The sequence below is a fragment of the Artemia sp. Qi Xiang Cuo genome, chromosome 4 (assembly GCF_049724085.1).
Source record: "Artemia sp. Qi Xiang Cuo chromosome 4, ASM4972408v1, whole genome shotgun sequence".
NCBI lineage: Eukaryota > Metazoa > Arthropoda > Branchiopoda > Anostraca > Artemiidae > Artemia > Artemia sp. Qi Xiang Cuo.
The window spans coordinates 38,109,253-38,130,361 of record NC_142797.1 but is presented as its reverse complement, the minus strand read 5'-3'; the positions used below and the strand labels follow the sequence as shown (position 1 = coordinate 38,130,361).

Genomic DNA, 21,109 nt, shown 5'->3' with positions numbered 1-21,109 from the left:
GGACACTGAAAAGGGTTCTTATATTGTTTTGGGATATCTTTTTCGAAGGAAAGTAAGATATTAGGAAGAAGAACTGCGGGCATGAGATAGCGGTCCCAATCCCAATATTGGTTGTAACTGTGGCAAGCCGACAGCACAAATACCAGAAGGGTAGAATTAGTAGAACCTGTGAGCCGTTACAGCCGTGTTACCTTACACTAGTGGCATCAGTGCAGGCATTGGTGGCGCTAAGCTACGTACACTGGTTGCGCTAGAGAGCTTACAATATCTTAGGCGTACAACATTAGATCATCATTTTCATGCGTGGCGGGATTTTCACAAAGCGGGTTTTAGAGCCATCACACCAGGTTAGAACTTTCGCTAAAATTGGTATTTCAGCAGTTTCTAGATTCAAGAAACTTAGCTTGTACATGAGAGAGAGCATTCTGGCTTGTAGCAGATTCATGATGCACTCGGAGTTCTGAAAACACATGGTACGGAGCTGTGTATTAACCCATGTTGGTACCCGATGCCTGAAAACGAGGCTTAGTTAAAAACCCATCCAAATAATAAACGCACAAATTCAAACAAACATACACAATCACCAACAGACTTAGATGAACACACACTCACAGGGACTGTGTACAATGGGATGTTTTTCCACCTCAAACTACTTCACGTCAGGGCCATCACGTATGGGAAGGAGGGCCCCCCCCCTATTTTTTTGGTCATTCGGTAAAAGAAATTAAGTCGGTAAAATCGCAAAGCGAAGCGCCATGATTTTCATGACGCCGCTAAAATCCTTTGTTCGGTTATATAAAGTCCACAAAAAATACTGACATGTTATCTACAGAAAGTTCGAACTCGGTGGGTAAACGCAGTCGTTTTACCGACTCCTGCCGTAAATCTACAGATAGTAGATTTACAATTTTCCATTTGTTTAAATAAAGAGCATAAAATAATGGAATGATACGTACCGAAATCTTAATCTCGGTCAGTAAATGCAGCGGTTTTACCGACTCGTGCAGTGATTTTACGTATTGTATTCGAAATGGTCATTATGTTAATTATTGAAAAAAACGGTTGGTGAAAATGACTAACCAGTCGGTAATATCCCTTGCTCCCCCCAAACATTTTGGCTAGTAACAACCCTGCTACGCGTACCCGACTTGAGGATACCTTGCTTTGCTCAAACTGGATCTGGTACTTTTCAGCTTCAAGAAAGTTGTTATTTGTTAGCTCGTACTGTCATCATTATCCAGTGATCCGTATGGCAAACCTTTTGCAGGATGGTCATTACAGAAATGTATGTATGTAGTTTTCAAACTACGTAGACCATATCATTTTTTTTTTAATAAACTCACCAAAATTTGCATAATCTATTCTTGTGTTTTTGTAGTTCGTGCATTTCCATTAATCAGTAATAATCTTTAATTATTAATTTCCTATTCAGCTATTCTATGTGGGTTGATTTGTGAAGAAGAGACAAAACAAAAAATAAGAATACAACAAAAAAAAACAAATATATATATTGCTGTAAATCACTCCTCAAATACAAAAAACTATAATTACAATATTTTACAAGTCCTGCTTTTCTTTTTCTCAAGATTGCATGCTATGCTCACGGCTTTTTCAAAGAGTTCTTTCAAATTTTCCTGTGTAAGTGCGGAGCACTCGATGAAGTAGTCAGCTTTGATTTTTGATTGCAGCTTCTTTCCTTCATTATATGTCAAGCATTTAGAAGCGTTTTCCTCAGTCCTAAGATCTTTCATTGTTCCTACAAACAAAGTAGAAATCATTCAAAACATTTTATTTTGCAAAACAGCCATAATATGTTTAAAACCGGAGATGGACAATGTATATCAAGACACGACCGTGAACGTACTTATGACTTACGCTGTAAAATATAAAAATTCATTTTATTTATATTCTATGTGAAAATCTGGTACTCAGGTTCATTTTCCAGGGTGCCATTAGTATTATTTTTAAGTTGAGCCTAAGCAATTAAGAACGACTTTTATGTAAAATTACTCAAAGACTGCTTCTCTGGCAGAATGTTATCCGAGTAGCGTATCCACATGTATTAAAAGATATTCAGATTTATAACAGATTTATAGTAAGATATTCAATTTATAACCATGTGAGAATTACCCAGATTTTTACGATCATCCATTCTATATGACGACACCACAGAGAAAAAATCTGGAAGACAAGTAGCTCTTAAATTCAAATCTATTACATTGTCTATGCTACTTCTCCGAAGCCCGCGTATTATATGGGCTATTACTATAAAACCAGGCCCTTGCCCGAGGGACTACGTCTTCCATATCATACCCGACTGCAAAATTTTTGGATCTTTAAACTGTTCTAATGAAAACGGCTATATCGAGAATTTGATCTAATACCATGGGGGGCCTTTTCTTTATCCAGTTGTAGAAGAGGGCGTTAAATGGATGTTATGAACCCCTCAAAGGTGACTAAATGATTGGCTTAAAGTTGTTCTTAAAAAAGTACGAAAACTTTTAATTTGCAATTCAATGGGTCTCAAGGCTTTTACGACCAAGCGGTGTATATGATGAGGCCAGTAAAAAAAATAATACATGAGAGACACGCTACTCTTACTAAGCCGGCACAATTTATTCCACTCCTCTTATATAATAAACCTGCAAAAAGATCTTTATCCAATTAACTTTATCTTTGCAAACAGCTGCAATGTTTGTACATTGCTGTACATCCAAATGCTATTTTTACCAAGGCATTTTGACTAAAAGCCAAGTATTTAATTTTTTGTCCCATTGTCCATTTACAGTCCCGTGGGGTATTATTGTTTGTCTCGTTCACATTAGTTTCCCCCGAGAAAGGGGGGGGGATTGATTTAAAAGAACACAACCTGACAATTTGAATGAGACTAATGAAAACTATTGAGAAGGTGTGATAGTTTTAAATTTCATTTTTGGGAGAGACAGCCCACCTTGCGTGCAGGCTACGTACGTTTTAAGAAATGGATAGTCGTTCGCTATTGCTAAAAAACAGTTTACTGATTTGTTGGTTTGCGTTATTTTTATACTCATTTATCATAGCAACAATTTGACACCAAATAATGTTCAGAACACCCTAGTACCCCTTTGAAAAAAAGAGCAAAACAACAACAAAACAATTGGTAATAAAACTTAGCATAAAAATCTGTCAGGACGGTAAAATACTGACTTGTAAGAAAAAAACGGGAACAAACTTAAGATTTATGGGGGAGAGTAGTTTTTTTAGGGGAGGCTGCATTTTTTATCCTTTGGTCATCTGAGTAATTTCATTGACCTGTATTTTGGACATATTCTTGCAAAATTATTGTTTCTTGGCAGAAAGAGCACTTTGTTGTAGGATAACCCCTTTCGTGACACTTAAGTCGCACTAGAGCTTTTAATTTCAGTTCAAATGAAGTCTATTTTGATAATCTACTTCCTCTGGCTCCACGCTATTACCCCAGGGAAAAGAAAAACTAAAGGTGGACACAGCAGAAGCTCTACCTATGGTAAAACAAGATTGTCATTGGTTTCCGAGAACGCGAGACTGTAAACCTCCGATTGGGGATTTTCGACAATTACAAATCAATTGACTTTCTCGAAATTTGCGCTCTATAGCCTTATACGCCAATTTTGGACAAATTTTGTTTTGCGGTGCAAAATCATAAAACACCACTTAGTTGTGGTGCATTTTGTTTCGTCAAAGGGCGCTAGATATTGGGGTTCTTTGTCAAACAAATCCTTTCAATATTGAACGACCACTGGTTGAATACAATGGCCCCTGGAGAAACAAGAACAAGAAAAAAAAGGAGACTCATGGCTTCTACCCATGCAAAAATGGGATTTTGCTGGTTTTTCAAAATGAAGAACGGTAAACCTCCAGTTAAAGGTTTTCAAAAGTTGTAATGTCAATGATATAATGTCATATTTACCGGTCTTCGAACAATATTCTTTGTATAATTACTAACTATATGTTCGTTTCACAGTTCCAAGCTAGTCGCAATAGGCAAATGCCTATCACTATTTTCTTTTTTACCTTGTTTTTAAGCTTCAGCATCTATGGGTTGAGCTTTACTTTTTCCTAGGTTTCAGCACTGCTGCTACCTAGATTACACGAAATCTACCCGAGCAAGAAATCTAGAACGTTCAGGAACTTTAAGAGGGAGGCTTCAAGTCTTTCTATTCGGAAACAACAATTTTTCCAATAAGAAACGGGCATCACGAGTGAAGGGGTACTTATATTGAGCCAATAGTCATAAACTATTGAATAATACATGTTTTGAACGGAAATTTTAAATTTTCGTTATGTTTATAAGAAACAAATGCAAATTGTGTGATAGGGTAGAGTTTATATCTACTATTTTGTGCTACAATTAATCTAAAAAAAACAAAGTTTTTCCAAGGGAAGTAAAGAGCGAACTTGAAGCTTAAAACGGACAAAAATTATTGCTTCACAGCCTATCTAATATATATCAGTAAAACTAGTACAAATAAACAAACTAATTATGTTTCCTTGAGTTTCTAGGATTATAGAAAACTAGCGCTTTACTGAAAACACAAAAATCAAGTATAAAAACAGGAATATTGGTTTGGGAGTCAAAATTGAGTATGTAGCCTGACAACAATAAACTAACCTATAAAGCGTTTCCTATTTTTACACCAGTTGTGACATCATTAACTTTCCATATACAATTAAAATTATCTTAAAAACATAAGCGTAAAATTAAATATTTTTTTTAATAGCCACAAAGTCATTGAACAGCATACAGAGGTATTGGACTGATTTATCAGGTAGTATTTTGGTCTGGCCAGCTATAATACTAATTGTGATCAATAAGCAATATTTAATTGTAAGAAATATGCTTTAGTATTACTTGAAATGAAGATCAAATAAGACATAACATGAACTCTGAAAATTCGGTTATTTCTCTCTATACAACAGTGAATTTAAAGCTATAATACAAATTCTAAAGCTAGTCTATAGTCCTAATCCTAATGCTATGTAAGTAAGTCAGTTTATTTATAACCCGCAATATAAAATAAATGCGGAGTAAAACAGAAAAAGCAAAATAATATTATACACAAGGAAATAATAAGAAAAATATTTATAAATCTCAATCTGGAAAAAAATAAGTGAGGGGGTCACTGGCACATATCTTCCTCAGAGTATTGGTCCTCAGGTCCTTAGCGATGTTTCAAGAAGCACTAGAGGGTCGATAAGTCCAAAATGAGAAATAATCTTGTGATTTCTGTACCACCTTGGTAAATATAGCAGGAATTTACAATATTTAAAATAGCCTCTCCTTAGCTGAAGACGGTCAATAAACATAGTGGTTAATAAACGATCTTTAATTGTAAGAAATATGCTTTAGTATTACTTGAAATGAAGATCAAATAAGACATAACATGAACTCTGAAAATTCGGTTATTTCTCTTTATACAATAGTAAACTTCAAGCTGTGATACAAATTCTAAAATAGTCTACAGTCCTAATCCTAATGCTATCAAGATGGCTTTACTTCGAACTTGTCAACAAACTAATCATGACATGTCCTTTTTAAAACCAAAAAGACAGCCAGGTATTGAACTGAGCCATCGTGCAGAAGTGATACCAAATTAAACGAGAAAAAAAAAAATAAAATAAAGCAACAATCCTAAAAGGAATTGTTGCTTTATCTTAAAAGGGATTGATAATATTTTTATTCTGTAAAAAGTGTCCTTAATTGGTTTGCTTTTACTTAATTGGTGTACGAAAACTCCTATATTATTTTGTGTTTTCAGTAAAGCGCTAGTTCTCTATATTCCTAAATGCAAAGAGAAACATAATTAGTTTGTTTATTTGTACTAGTTTTATTGATATATATTAGATAGGTTGTGAAGCATTAATTTTTGTCGGTTTTAAGTTTCAAATTCGCTCTTTACTTCCCTTGGAAAAACTTTGTTTTTTTAGATTAATCGTTGCTCGTTTTTGATTCAAATTTAATGTAGAAACAACGCTTCCATGATCTTTTTTATTTATAAGGAATAATATCTGTTCGTTTTAAGTTTGAACGTCATTCCTTAGTTTCAGTTGAAAACTTATGGAGCTGTTTAAGGGTGCATTTAAAAGCTTATATTTATGCCTAATCACTTTTTATAAATTTGACTTGATAGCACATTCCCATAAAGTGCACTTTTCGTTTTTTCCCCATTTTTTTCAAATGAAAAAAGTGCCCTTTTCAATGAAATGACCAAAAAAAAGGCGTTTTTCGAAACCTAGGCAGGAGCAAAAACTAAGGGGCAAGGACGCTCGCTCCCATCAATTACCGCTATTAGAACTAGCAAACAGGCTTCATCGCAGAGTGAAGTTTGAAGATTTAATTCAAAACTGTTGATCAATCAAGCTTAAGTTTTGGTAGATGTTTAGTTGAAAAGTTTTTAGTTTTAGGTAATTTGTCTTCGCAATAACGTTCTACTTTTAATATGAGTAGGCGATTTATAAAACTTACTAAGAGGGTTTGGAGGGGAGTATATATGAGGGGTTCTTATAAACCTCCAGTTAAGGGCTTTGGACCATAATTATTGTAATGGTACCATTTTATGCTTCCAAACTCTTCCACTTAAGAAGTGGCGCAAAAAGTGCCGTTTTTAGTGCTATATGGCTCTTATGAATGGTAAAATTGATAAGAAGAATATAGATATAAGTAATAGCTTTCAAATGAGTCTTCCCGGGATATGCTTTGAAAAATGAGTGCATCAAACTTGCAAAAATAGTGGATTATCTAAAAAGTAATGATAAGAAGGGACAAACCATGATTGAAAAAAAAAAAATCCAAGGAGGAATCGAACGCATGATAATCTAATTTGAAGTCCAGCGCTATACTGACAGAACCACGCCACTAATAATCTAATTTAATATATTTGTGTTTGTAAGACTTTAATTGTGTAGCTTATTAAGGAGGCCTGAAGGAGGAACACGCAGGAGGTGTTCTTGCAAACCTCTTGCAAGTTCTTGCAAGTTACCATTCGTGAATCAGTGTCAAATGGCAAGTTTTTTTCAAAACGCGTTTTTTAAATTTTAGTTACTATGGGCTGGTGTTCACTCTTTACTAGGTTGCAGCTATGGCTGCAACCATGATACAATAATATTGGCTTAGCTAGTGCCAAAACACTATCAAGGGAATATTCAGAATTATTAAAAACCGGTTTATGAAACCTTCTAGCTTCAGAAGTCCTACTACCGCCCTGCAGTGCATTCACCCCTAAGTATATACTGTCCATGCAAAATAAACTGTTATCATGTCTGGGCTCTATCAGAGCCAAAAAAAAATTTCGCGGTATAAAATGTCAGAAATAGCCTCATTGTTATGGCAAGGTTTCTGTCCAAACCCAAAAAGGGCATAAACAATTTCTATTTCATTCAAATGAACCGTGTTCTGATGTTTTATGACCAGTGATTCAATATAATAACCCTCGTGGGAAATATAACAATTAAGCACAAATCCAGTCGCAGCCATCTTGGGGAAATACAAGAATTTGTGTCTTTTGGAGGCAGAAGCTTGAAATGGAATCCTCCTTTATAGACCTTTCAGACATGTTGAATATCATGTCATAATTTTCATCAAGATCGGACATAAGTCATAATCTGTTCAGGGGGCCTGCCGCACCCTTTCTAATCAAATCAAATTAAGAAATTAGGCGGAAATAGTTTCCTAAAAGGGGAAACCTTGCAGCCATCATGGAAAATAGCGGTCCATTTCCACTTTTTGGACCGTATCTGCAATATCAAAATGCAAAAATAAAATAATATTTTTAAGAGGTACCTTACCAACTAGAATAACTTTGGTGCTGGGTGCATAGTGTCGTACCTCAGGAATCCATTTTAAAGGAATATTTTCATAAGTTGTTCTGCTTTTTATTGAATAGCATATAAGGAATACGTCTGTCTGAAAAAAAAAGTATAAATAAAGCTGCAGGGAAGAATGGTTTATTTAAAAGAATGACCAGCTAAGGTTGTATTTTTAGGCAGCTAAGGTTTTGTTGAAAAGCATATAAGAAAATGTCATTCTGTCAAAAAAAAAAAAAAAAAAAAAATAAAGCTATAGACAGGAACGGTTTATGTAAAAGAACAACCAGCTAATGTTGTATTCCTAAGACGAAAGAACTTTCGTCTCCTGATAACACCATTCTTTGCATTTTAGAGTCCCATACCCTTGGATTTTTTTTTTCATTTGGGGTCACACCAGACCTACTGTAATAGAACAGAGGTCTACTTTAATAAAATTTCACTTTCAGATTTTTATAACAGATTAATTTTCATAGGCATTTTCTTAAACAGGTTTTTCAAATAAATGTAAGGAGTTATATCAAAGGCAGCCCCCTAGCACTGCCTGTAGTAATGAGCCAAAAGCCTTAAATGTAAATTGGCTTATTGTTTATCTTTTTTCCCCAGAGTGACTTTATTTGTAAGTGGTGGTTATAAAATCTTTAGAGGGCGATTAAAGAATGAAAATAATTAGAGGGCAAACAAAAGCCGTTTCTCGCCCTTTTTTTTACTACCCCTCTTCCATAACCTCCAGGGACATTCAATCAAAATTTTAAGACAGCCATTTTTTTTTATAAATGGTCGATAGGGCCAACAAAAATCCTCAAAAAAATTGTTTTATTATGAAAGAGGGACATGAGCAATTTGTCAGGAAAAGAACAGGGTGTCAAGTTGGAACTTTTTGGAAATTTTGAGTGGAATGTTCAACTAAATCAAAAGACACCATTTGAATCCAGGTTGTCTAAATGGCGTGTCTGCAAAATCGTAGGAAAGGCTAAGAGTATTAAGGTAAGATTTTCAGGGAATCTTGAGAGGAATGTTAAACAAAATCAAAAGCTGCTATGTGCACTCAGATTGTCAAGACGGTGCATCAACAGTATCTCAGCAACACATAATTTTATTAATTTTAAACTTTCAGGGAATGCTGAGGGGGATGTTGAATTAAATCAAAAGACAACAAGTGTATCTAGGTTGTCAAAAGAGCATATCTCCATTATTTCAGGAACTTCTAAGGATATTTAATTGACACTTACAGGGAATTTTGGAGGGGAATGTTGTAGTAAATAAAAAGACACTATGTGCATCCAGGTTGTCAAAAAAGGTATACCTGCAACATATTAGGAATGGCTAAAAGTACTATGTTGAAATTTTCTTGCTGAAACTTATCTTTTAAGTGACTCTTAACCTTTGGAAGTGCCTTTGTAACTTAACGCCTTAATTTTTTGTTCTAAAATTTGTTATAAAATAACAATTTTTGCAGGAAGAAAGATTTCTTAACCTGTTGTTACAGATTAAATTTATATGATGCTTAAGCAATAACATTGGGAGCCCCGAACCCATTCAAAATTAAATTGTATTTTTCCAAGCTTCTGTTATTCAAAAACTTAGGAAAAATAACCAAAAACTGTGAGCTGGACAAGTGCAAAAACGATAGATGACTCCCATCTGCAAAAATGTTGAAGTTTATGTTTTTTTTTTTCTTCAAGATTGATCATGGATGTGTGTTTTTTCCAGAGGTTATCCTATTGAACCAATGGTCAAGATAGAGAAATCAGGTGAAGGAGAGAAATCATTCGAATCATTCGAACGGAAATATGAAGTTCTAATGCCCTTTTCAGTTGACCAAAAAGATTGAAGGGCAAAAAATCCGCCTTTCACCCCCTCCCTTTTCTCCCAAAGTGATCCGACCAAAATATTGAGATAGCCATTTTGTTCAATATAGTTGAAAGTTTCAATAACTATGTCTCTGGAGATCACATGATTCCCCAAAGCCACTGGGCTTTAAATTATGGAATTTGCCGATTGTTTTCATAAACCGTAGTGTTTGTTATTGGGAAGTAGAGAGACACATGTTTTTTTTCTTGGGGGAGGGGGTGAGATTTTCCAAGGAGCAAATTTTGCTTTGGGAGAGAAGTCTCTGGGGGTTAGACTATCCAGGAGAAACTTTACACGGGAGGAATTCCCCAAAATTCCTACAGGAAATTCTGTGTATTTGTACTATGGTACTTTTTATTTGGCGACTCAATTTTACATTTGCAACCCCCATGCCCTCTCACGACCAGAAAATAATTTGCACTTTAATGAAAACAAAATACATTTTAAGGAATAAATATCAGCATATTATATGTATTAAACTGACACTCCACGTTCATTTTTTCGTTTTTTTTTCAGTAAAGGGCAAATTATGTTGTGGTCCTGAGATGATATGGGGGTTGCCAGCCCTACTCATGTTAATTTCTGTTCTTTTTTTTATTTTGACTCGGCTGTTTATTGTAATTTCTGTTCGTTTTTGGTTTCATTTGTTTATTGATGGGGATTTGTGGTAGTTTTCCGCTTGGAAGATTATTTGAATTCATTTCTGCTCAGCTGTGGTTTAATGGAACTCTTTTCATTTCTTTGAAAAACTTATTTTGTGTTCGTTTTTTATTGACATAATGTTTTTCATGGAAAAAGAAAATAGTATTTTGTATTTTTTTTTCTATAAGAATCTGCAGTTTGGCTTGCTATTTATATGTCGGAGAAACTTTTTCAACATTTTTTGGCAACAAACATCCTTTTAAAAATCTTGACACAGATAGTACTCTCTAATTTAATTTTGTACCTGCCCAAGTTCACCTGAGAAATGAAACTTAGTACCGTTCCCAAAAAAATCTATCTATGCTCTTTGAAAACCAGGATACACTCTTTTGGTTTAGTTAAATTTTAAGAGCAGAAGGAGTAAAAGTAGAAGGGCCCTGTGTGCAAACTTAATACCTTCAGTTCTTGGGATATTGCTGAGATGTCTTATTGGCAACCAGTATGCACACAGGGCCTTTTAATTTATTTTCAAAACAACATTTAGTTTTAAAGCATATTGGGGAGATTGCACAACTGGGAGGTGGGCGGGTAGACATACCCAATATACCAAGAGACATGGTTGCTGGACTGTTCATCAATGCTGGACAAAATGGATATCTCAAAATTTTGATTATTTGTGTTTGGAAAATTAATGGACTTGGACGTAGGGCTGCTTGCCCTCCAATCACTTCTGAATCTTCAAAGGGATATTAGAACTTTTAATTTCCAGTCAACTTAGCTTCTTTAAAAGTTTCAACGACATTAATAGCTATGATAGGCGCTGCCTATGATATTGCTTATACGCCCTTTTGAAAACCTGCATGCATATAATTGTTTCGTTTGATTGAAACTCCTCCTAAACGTTTGTTTCGTTTGATTGAAACTCCCCCTAAACGTTCCCTAGGCGTTTCACCTTGGTACCCTTAGCATCATTAGTTACAGTAACTGTAGTAGTAGTATTAATAGCATACACATAGTCCCTTCTGGCTAATTCAAAATCTACAAAAACTTACCCTTAAAGGTCTAACTTAATAATGTAAGTGGTTTTTGAGATATTGCTTTATCACCCTTTTGATAATTGACACGCTGAAAGTAACAACTTAATTCCATCAACTGTTCCTGAAGCATTACTGATACGTCCTCTTGGCAACCTATGCGGGAATAGTGTGTTTTGATTTAATTCAGTACAGTTTCAATATTCCTAAAATTTTTGCCTTCATACCCTTACCTTTAGTTGCAATAGTAGTTTTTTTTTTTTTTTTTTTTTTTTTTTTTTTTTTTTTTTTTTAGGCATAGTCGATGATGTTTGTTATATTAAGACCAAATAGAAAAAACAGACATTGGGATTTCTAAGTTAATTCTAAGTTTAATATATTGATAAATTTGAGTAAGCAGGACAGTTAATATATTTTTTTTTCAAGTTTTCCCGTTATCGTGTCTCCTGCGTATTTGTAACTATAAATATTATTGGAAACTAGAAAGAATGAGCAATGTGGTGGCCTATCAGCCTGTATCAGAGCAGAAATTCAAGTTGTTATTTGGGAAGATTCGTCACTGCGTAATGAAACAAATAAATCCTTGTTTTACGCTTTTTCTGATGAAAACAAAGTTTAAGGTAGTAGCTTGCTTAGTCAGCCATGATTATTGTGCCTCCAAGTTTTGTAGTCTATCTCTATTACTATTTTCTTTCCATATACCAAATTTACCTAAGCTGGGATACCATCTAACCCTTTTTTTCACCAACTCCGGGATTGAAGCCATCTAGTAAAATACCATATTTGGAAAAACATAACTAAAAAAATGGCCCAAGAGAGGCGCAAATGACTAAATTCTACTCGAAAGTTGTCTAATCTCAATTTTATTCAAGCGCGCTAGTCATTGCGCCAAGAGGACTTGTATGAAACAAAATTTTAATTAGATGGTGGTACATAGTGAACCAAAAGTGAAACAAAAAGACCAATAAACAGAAATGATGGAAAAAAATTAAATGTAGTTTATTAAACAAAAGAAAAAAAACAAAAACAATTTCTTCGTTTTAATGACTCTCAGTGTATCAGAATTCTATAATTAACAGAAAACTCTAGAACCTAACTGTGTAACTGTACACAAAATTAATCTGAGTCAGTATTGCCTCCGTCAGTCGGTTCCACAGGGGCAATCACCACTATGACTGATACCTTCCACTGTTAGGTCAAGCAATGAGCAACAAGAATTCTATTATATTAATATCTTTCCACTCTGAGCAAGATGTACAAGCATCCTTATTCATTATGAACCCTACTCCTTGTCTATGTACCCCATCTTTCCTACTCGAACAAATAAACTTTACATTGCCTTTCCAAGACGACGGAGTTTCCCAACCCTTGGAAACGAGTTTCTGAGACTCCTAACAATTTTAATTCTAGGTCTGAATTCACCAATTAAAAATTTAGTACAATGGATAGTTGTCTCAACATTCTAACATTCCATGCTGGAATTTTATTACTGCTAAAATAACTGAGGTTGTTATGGTCTCAAGCAAAGTAATAAGTCCTGACAGTACGGGTTAGAGACAAATAATTTATTTCTCAAATCTACGAAAAACAAAAAAGCTGACCTACTGGACAGCAAGAAGTTCCTGGGAACTCCAATTGAATGGAGGCTGTATGCAACCTTGGACCCATTACAGTCACTGCACAATTTTCTACTCTTGGCGATGCTCTTCTATCAACTGAAGAAAAAAAAAAGCAAGAATGTGGCAATGGACTTTACAGTCCCATTGGTGGTGTGGATAACCGTTTCTTGCCCCTTCAGCAGGAAGTGCAATGGCGGGTTGGGGGTCAACCATCCTTTGCCTTCGCACACCCTTCCTGTTTATCTTCCCCAGATTTATCTCCAGGTACCCCTTTAGATCTGGGTCGACTCTGGCTGAGCTTACAGAGTCACGACACTGACCCCCGTCCCAAAACAAGTAATTGGGTACACCAGTATTCGAACCCTTGCCCTCTTGGACAAAAGGATCTTAAATTCAGCGCACCAATCCACTCGGCTAGGATGGCTATTCAACCATCTTATTACCATTTGTACCTGTGATGTTTGAGTGAGTTAAACTAATTAGGAACACATCCTCAATGATCATAGAATTGTTTGAATTCAAAAGAGGTTGGCTAAGTGTAGAGTTAAGCCTTACAATTAAATGGATCTACGATGTGGTACAGAGCTCCAGGTGTCGGGATTACTCATGAATTCTAAATACATTATTCAGACACTTTTCGGGCCATGGCCTCACATTCCCCTCCATCGTTAATTGCTCTTTATCGGATAAGTTCTTTCATTTTTTTTTAGCAGCAATTCACACTGTTATAATTTTTGCAACGCTTCTCGCTGTGAAATTCCACTTACTTGTAGGATTATCTGCAAAGATTACGAGGAGCGTCCATTACTGGGGTAGCACTATAATAGAATCTAAATAGAGTTAACTGTGGCCTTTAACTTACATTTGGGTACGACAAAGGTCTCAGGCGGTCATAATCTTCTTGTCCAGCAGTATCCCAAAGTGTTAAGTGATATGGACATCCATTTACAGTAATAGTGTCAGCATAGTTATCAAATCTAAAAAAATAAAATGAAGTAAGTTATATTGTATCCTTGGCTTATATTGTATTGTTATATTGTATTGTAATACAACAAATACGTTCATAGTCCATGCTATCTGTCTCTTAAAACCCAGTTGTTTTTGTCAAAATTGAAGTTTCCTTAGATGGTCATTATAGGATAAAAGTGCCAATTAAGGTGTAGCTTTAACGTCAGACAGATGAACAGTTCTATCCTAAGGAGAAATAATAAAGAGACTATGATCAGCTTTCATCATCGGATGTTTATTAGTTTTTTTAGATTCTTTTTTAAGACTCCTTGTTAAGAATTGCTTCTCTTAGCTTCGTAAAAGTCATTTGAGGACGCAAGCTCAAGAATTTATTATCTTGAAAAATTTCCTTATATTTAACCAAGGAATTGTTGTTGTTTTTTTAACTTTTCAGGACTATCCTATCGGGCACAGTGAAAAGTCATTCAGTAACTCTTTATTATAATAAAGCTGTATTGCTGCTACTTTATAATAAGATTCATAAAGTTTTTTTTTATTCTGGCTTGCGTATTATCTGGTTTACTGGTTATTCAGAACTTTCTTTGGCTACAACTAATATGAGCTGCCAAAAGTATCAAACAGTTTGTGGTAACGAACTGTAAGTAAGGAGCGATCCGGCTCAATAGTAACCGAAACTCTAAAAAAAGGAATTTTGATACCAATAGATACACCAAAAGAATCATATTTTTAGGCTGATTTCAAATATGTAAATTTAATCAAGTTTAATCATACTCATCAAAAGCTATGCGCCTTAGAAAATTTGACTCATTTTCGAAAAAAGGGAGAAACAACCCCTGAAAGCCATAGAACTTTAATGAAAATCACACCATCAGATTCAGCCTATCAGAGAACCCTACTACTGAGGTTTCAAGCTCCTATCTGCAAAAATGAGGAATTTTGTATTATTTGTCCGAAGAAAGATCATGCATACTTGTCTATTTGTTGTTGTTTTTTTTCCAAAAGTGATGGTATCGACCCAGTGGTCCTAGAATATCGCGAGAGGGTTCATTCAAACGGAAATTAAAATTTCTAGTGCCTTTTTTCAGTGACAAAAAAATTGAGGGTGACTAGGCCCCCTCCCACGCTCATGTTTTCCCAAAGTCACCCAATAAAAATTTTGAGATAGCCATTTTGTTCAGCACGGTCGGAAAAAAAAATAACAACTATGTCTTTGAGGATGACTTAACCCTTCACAGTCCCCAGGGGAAGGGCTGCAAGCTATGAACTTTGCCCAATGTTTACATATAGTATTGGTTATTGGGAAGTATACAGACATTTTCAGGGGTAGTTGGGGGGGGGGGGGGTGTTACGTGTGAGAATCTTTCCATGGAGGAAGTTTTCATGGGAGAAGGGACATTGCTATGAAGGGGATGCCAGATTTCCCAGCATTATTTAACAAAACGGTCAGAAATTAAATTAAAAAAAAAGTTTTCAACTGAAAAACTTTTCAGCTGAAAACTTTCAACATCAAAACTTAAAACGGACATAAACTGTTACGTATATGATTGGGTTTGCCCCCTAATCAATACCTCGCTCTTTAAGCTAACGTTTTTTTTAGTACTTTCATAAGAGGTATTTATTCTAATTAACGGCCTTTGTGATTATGGGATCATTCTTAAAGAATTGGAAAAAAAAAATCGAACTCTACTGTAAGGAGCGAGGTATTGCTAGGGGGACGAACCCCCTAATATACATAATAAAAATATATTAATATAGAAGTTCGTTACGTAAGTTAATTCGTAAGTTACGTATATTTATTATGACTAAAAACGTACAGAAATAAAATTAAACAACTCTCGACAAAGCCATTTAGCCAAAAAAAAAAGTAAAACTAATATGCAAATTTCATTTCAATTATTCCTGCATGGTGAGCCAAAATCAAAATCTGCATTAATTTACAAACGTCCAGTAATTAAATAAAAAAAAAAACAAGTTTTCTTAACTGAAAGTAAGGAGTGACATTAAAACTCAAAGCGAAAAGAAATTATTCCGTATATGAAAGGGGTTGTCCCCTCATCAGCCCCTCGCTCTTTACGCTAAAGTTTGACTCTTTCTCATAACTCTATTTTTTAGAACAATAAAAAACTTTAGCGTAGAGAGCGAGGTGTTGAGGAGGGGACAGCCCCTTTCATATACTGAATTATTTCTTTTCGTTTTAAGTTCTAATGTTGCTCCTTACTTTCAGTTAAAAAAAACTTGTTTTTTTATTTAATATTTTTAAAATGCTATTAAGAAATGAAATTGGCTGATAAATAAAGCTCTGATTCGAAGCAAGGTTTTACAAACACTGTGTACCAACAGCGTCAGGAGGAAATTTATCAGGAAAGGAGGCCAGGGACAGATCTATAGCAAAATCTTTGGGAGGGGCAATGTAACAAGGGCACCAATAAGCAAAATTTGAGGCGGTGGCATTGTGAAAAAGGGCACCAATAATTGACCAAATCGACGAATGTTTTTTTTTTTTAAAGAGTGTGAAACAGAACAAAAAAAGCAAGGAATGAGGGTGCCAGAAAAATCTTGGGGGGATCCTTGCCCCCTTGGATCCGCCACCCTGGGAGGCAATGCTAAAAAGACCTTTTCTACACAAAAATGTCCTTTTTGAATATTGCACAATTTTATATTTTGGTATAGTTTCATCTCTAATGAGGATGTGTTAAGGGACAAACGTTTGGTGACGTCCGGCCGTGGGACCATCCTATAATATATCCTATTTAAATTGATTTATATCACGGGTTGTCTTCCTAACCAATACTTTATTTTAAGTTTTTTAAATTATCCAGTGATAAAGATTTTTAACATTGTTACCACATAAATACTGTATGAAAAGATTTATTGCTAAACACAGAAAGATTGGCCGCAAGGTTGCAGACTAAGCTTGCATATAGGAAAGGATAACCCTCTGGACTGTGTCCAATACCAGCGTGTTGAATAATACAGACCTGCTAAGGATTTTCCTTAAAACAGAAATAAAAGATATACTTTGAAACCTTACTTCTGAGAAAAAAAACCCTGAAAACTTACACTGTTGGTACATATTCTGTAGGAAATGACCCAGTCGTATATGACATCAATAAGCACGTTTTCCCAACTGCACCATCCCCAACTACAGTAACCTTAAGAGGTCTTCCAGTAGCCATAAAAAGTTAAAACATGAGTTTTCATCAAAATATATATTAGACTGAGATTGTAACGTTTCCAAGTATTAAATATCTTATCTGATGACGTTACATTAGGCAACGCGTGGTTACTGGATAGCTTCCTTAGTATTTTTGATAAGAAATATTGTACTTTGAACTTTGCCGGAAAATAGGAAACCGCACAGGTGTTTACTTAAAACTGAATTGAATTAGAAAGTGTTTGGGATATGTAGTGTTGACCACATTTGCTAAAGGATGAAACATTTTTAGCGTTTTATAGGCTATGATTATATATCTTTGACTTATTATCCGATGTAATCAGTAAGCAATTGCGAGATTTATTTTACGGTATAAGTATCAGAATTGTTTTTTGGTAAAATTGGAAAGAAACTAATGACAGAAATCCATGTGGATTAGGTTTTCAGTTCAAATGAATCAAAATCAAAGGTTTTTGAGCCATTCTCCAACTGCTGAAATATCAAACCAATGCGCGAAAGACTTGTGATACACTAGGACGATACGTATTTAAAAGAATAATAATAAAATAAGAATAAAAAAAACAGGAAGATTGACCTACAAAGTGACAGTAATGAAAAAATAAAGACAGTAATTATGCAAATGAAAATTGAACATATGAAAAGGAATAACAAAGTAAAATTCAATCGTGCAATCAAGCTGATCTTGTCGAATCTGGTAAAATCTTGCATATTTTGGAGAAAAGGACTAACCTGTTCTTGGTAACGAACTGTAAGTAAAGAGTGATTCGGCCCGATAGTAAACGAAGTTCAAAAACAATTTCGATGACAATTAATATAACATAAATATTAGCTTTTTACGCTTTTTCCAAATACATGGAATTCAGTGAGTTTAATGTTACCCATCAAAAGCTACGAGCCTAAGAAAATTTGCAAGATTTTGATATAGCCATTCGGTTCAGCTTAGTTGAAAAGTTGGGCTGTAAGCTAGGAAGTTTGTCCTTTGTCTATATATAGCATTTGTTATTGAGAAAATATAGACATAAATATATTTTTATATAGGATTTATATGGGGGGGGGGGGTAAATCTAAGGGAAAATTTTCATGCTGGGAAGAATGATCCTGGGGGATTTTTTCAGGGGAAATTTCAGACGAGGGGAGGAGGGATATCCTGGAATGATTTGAAAAACGGTCAGAAATTAAATGTAAAATAAAGCGAGCCTTTTCAACCGAAAGTAAGGCGCAGCATTAAAAACTTGAAACGAACAGAAGCTATTTCGCCAAAACAAAGAGTCGTTGGATTTGAATGAGAAGCAAGATAAGGTATATTACTGAACAGTGGCTATCACAAGCCCAAATGGGCCGAATTTTAACTTTAGCATCAATAAAAAAGAAAAAAGAACCAAAACAAACAACAAGCAAGAAAAAAATGGCAGGTCGGGAAAACAAAATAAAAAAATATATACCATAAAAAGGTCAATGTCAATCAGTAAAAATGTCAAAAACAATTTAAACTCGTAAAATTAAAAGGGAATAAAATAATCAGAGACAGTGCAATATCACTGCCTAAGTAGAGAACGATGGTGGCACAATGTATCATTTTTGGTTTTTTAGACCAGGGGACTTCGTATCAAAGGAGTTGTCGTAGAAACTTCAAAAAGGGCTTATTCGATCGGAAATTGAAAGGGCTAGTGCCCTTTTTAATAGTTGAAAATGATTGGAGGGCAACTAACCCCACGACTACCATTTCACCAAACACATTCCATCAAAATTTTGAGATAGTCATTTTGTTCAACGTAGTTGAAAGATCCGGAAATTATGTCTCTGAGGATAACACTCCCCGCAGAGCCCACAATGCAACGGTTGTAAGTTATTCACTGGGGGCATATAAGGTTTTTATAGATATAGTTATAGATATAGATATAGAAAGCGTTATCGTAGAAACTTCAAAAAAGGCACATTAAATTTTAAATTAAAATGGTTAGTGCCCTTTTTAATAGTCGATACGCCCACCATTTCCCCCAATACATCCAATCAAAATTTTGAGTTAGCCATTTCTTTCCTTCGTGTTTTGTATCTTGAATGTTTGTCTTTTCTTTGGTTACTCTGCTCTTGTGAAGTTTTTAAGTTTTATGTACTCATGTAGTGTATTATCTACTTTTTTCGTTATACTCAACAATTATCATTGTTGTATATGATATGGGTTAAAAATAAATTATTATTATTATTACTTTGTTCAACGTAGGTTAAAGGTCTGGAAATTATGTCTTTGAAGATGACAAACCCCCCCCCCCCCCAGTCCCCATGGTGAAGGTTGTAAGCTATGCCCTGGGGGCATATAAGGTTTTTTTTTAGAAAGTGTTGTCGTAAAAGCTCATTCAATTGGAAATTGAAAGGGCTAGTACCCTTATTAATAGTCAAAAGAGACCGGAGGGCGAATGCCCCCCCCCACGCTCATATTTTCCCCAAGCACTTCTGATCTACATTTTAATATAGCTATTTTGTTCAATGTGGTTGAACGGTCCGGAAATTAAGTCTTTGAAAATGACAATCCCCCCCCCTCACACCCCTCAGGGCTAAGGCTGTAAGTTATGCCCTTCGGGCATGGAAGGTTCTTATAGGAAGCGTTGTCGTAAAAACTTCAAAAAGGGCTCATTCGATTGGAAATTGAGAGGGATATTGCCATTTTTAACAGTCAAATGTATATTGGAGGAAATATTAGCCCTCTCCCCCCACGCCCATCATTTCCCAAAACATTTCCGAACAACATTTTGATATAGCCCTTTTGTTCAACGTAATTGAAAGGTCAAGAAATTATGTCTTTGACGATGACACCTTCCCCCCCCCATAGTCTTCAGGAAAAGGGTCAAAAGTTATGCCCTTGGGGCATTTAAGGTTTTTATAGAAAGTTTTGTCGTAGGAGCTTCAAAAAGGGCTCGTTCGATTGGAAATTGAGAGGACTAGTACCATTTTTATTAGTTGAAAGTGATTAGAGCACAAATGACCTCCCCCTCCCCAAGCCCATCATTTCCCAAAATACTTCCAATGTAAATTTTAAGATAGCCATTTTGTTCAACGTATTTTAAAGGTCAGGAAATTAGATCTTTGAGGATAAGAAATCCCCCCAGCGCTCATGACAAGGGTTGTAAGTTATGCTCTGGGGGCACATAAGGTTTTTATAGAAACCGTGGTCATATAAACTTCGAAGGGGGCTCATTGGATTGGTAATCAGACACTCTAGCAGTGGCGGATCCAGGGGGAGGGCGAGGGAGGCGCCCCCCATAATGTCGTCTAAAGTAGTGTAATTTACTTAATTAACGCAAGTTTGCTTTAATTAAACTTGCTCCTAGCGCAAGATTATCGGATCAACCTTTTTAGCACCTTCCTAAAAATCCTGGATCCACCCCTGCGCTCTAGTGCTCTTTTTTAAAGTCAAAGTGATCGGAGGGCAGCTACCCCCCCCCCCACACTTCGTGTTTTCCCGAAATGCCTCTAATAGAAATTTTAAGATAGTCATTCTACTCAAAATAGTCCAAATGTCATATAACAAGGCTTTTAGGGTTGAAACAAACCCCAGAGGGTAGGGGCAAGGGTTTTAAGTTATGCCCAGGGGGTATTTAAGGTTTTCGTGAACGGGATGGTTGTTAACTTTAGAAGAGGGTCATTTGGTTTAAAATTAGACGTTCTAGTTCCTTTTTAAACTTCAAAAGTAATGTATCACATTTAGCTCCCCTCCTCTTCTACAACCCCCTCCTTTCACCAAACGCATCTGCTTGAAATTATGAGACAGCAATTTTTTTTCAAAATATCTCAAAGAACATGTAAATAGTGTCTCTAGGGATGACACAGCCACCCAGCGCCCTGATGATAGGGTTTTAAGCTATTTTATGAGGGCATATAAGGTTTTTATTTAAATTAACAGTCGCATAAACATCAGATGGGGCTTATTTGATTTAAACTTGGGAATTATAGTGCCCTTTTTAAGAGTCAAAGTGATTTGAGAGCAAAGAGCTTCCTCT

At 35.4% G+C, this 21,109-nt stretch overlaps 1 protein-coding gene across 1 annotated transcript; it reads right to left on the bottom strand.

Moving 5' to 3' along the window:
- Positions 1-1,492: 1,492 nt before the first annotated feature.
- LOC148953090 (ras-related protein Rac1-like) lies at positions 1,493-17,236 on the bottom strand. The gene is made up of 4 exons (XM_089088294.1): positions 17,000-17,236; positions 13,833-13,947; positions 7,804-7,921; positions 1,493-1,756 (listed from the first exon to the last, which is right to left on the bottom strand). Exons 1-4 carry the CDS (start codon positions 17,113-17,115, stop codon positions 1,548-1,550), a joined length of 558 nt encoding a protein of 185 aa, XP_088944420.1. The 5' UTR covers positions 17,116-17,236; the 3' UTR covers positions 1,493-1,547.
- Positions 17,237-21,109: the final 3,873 nt, after the last annotated feature.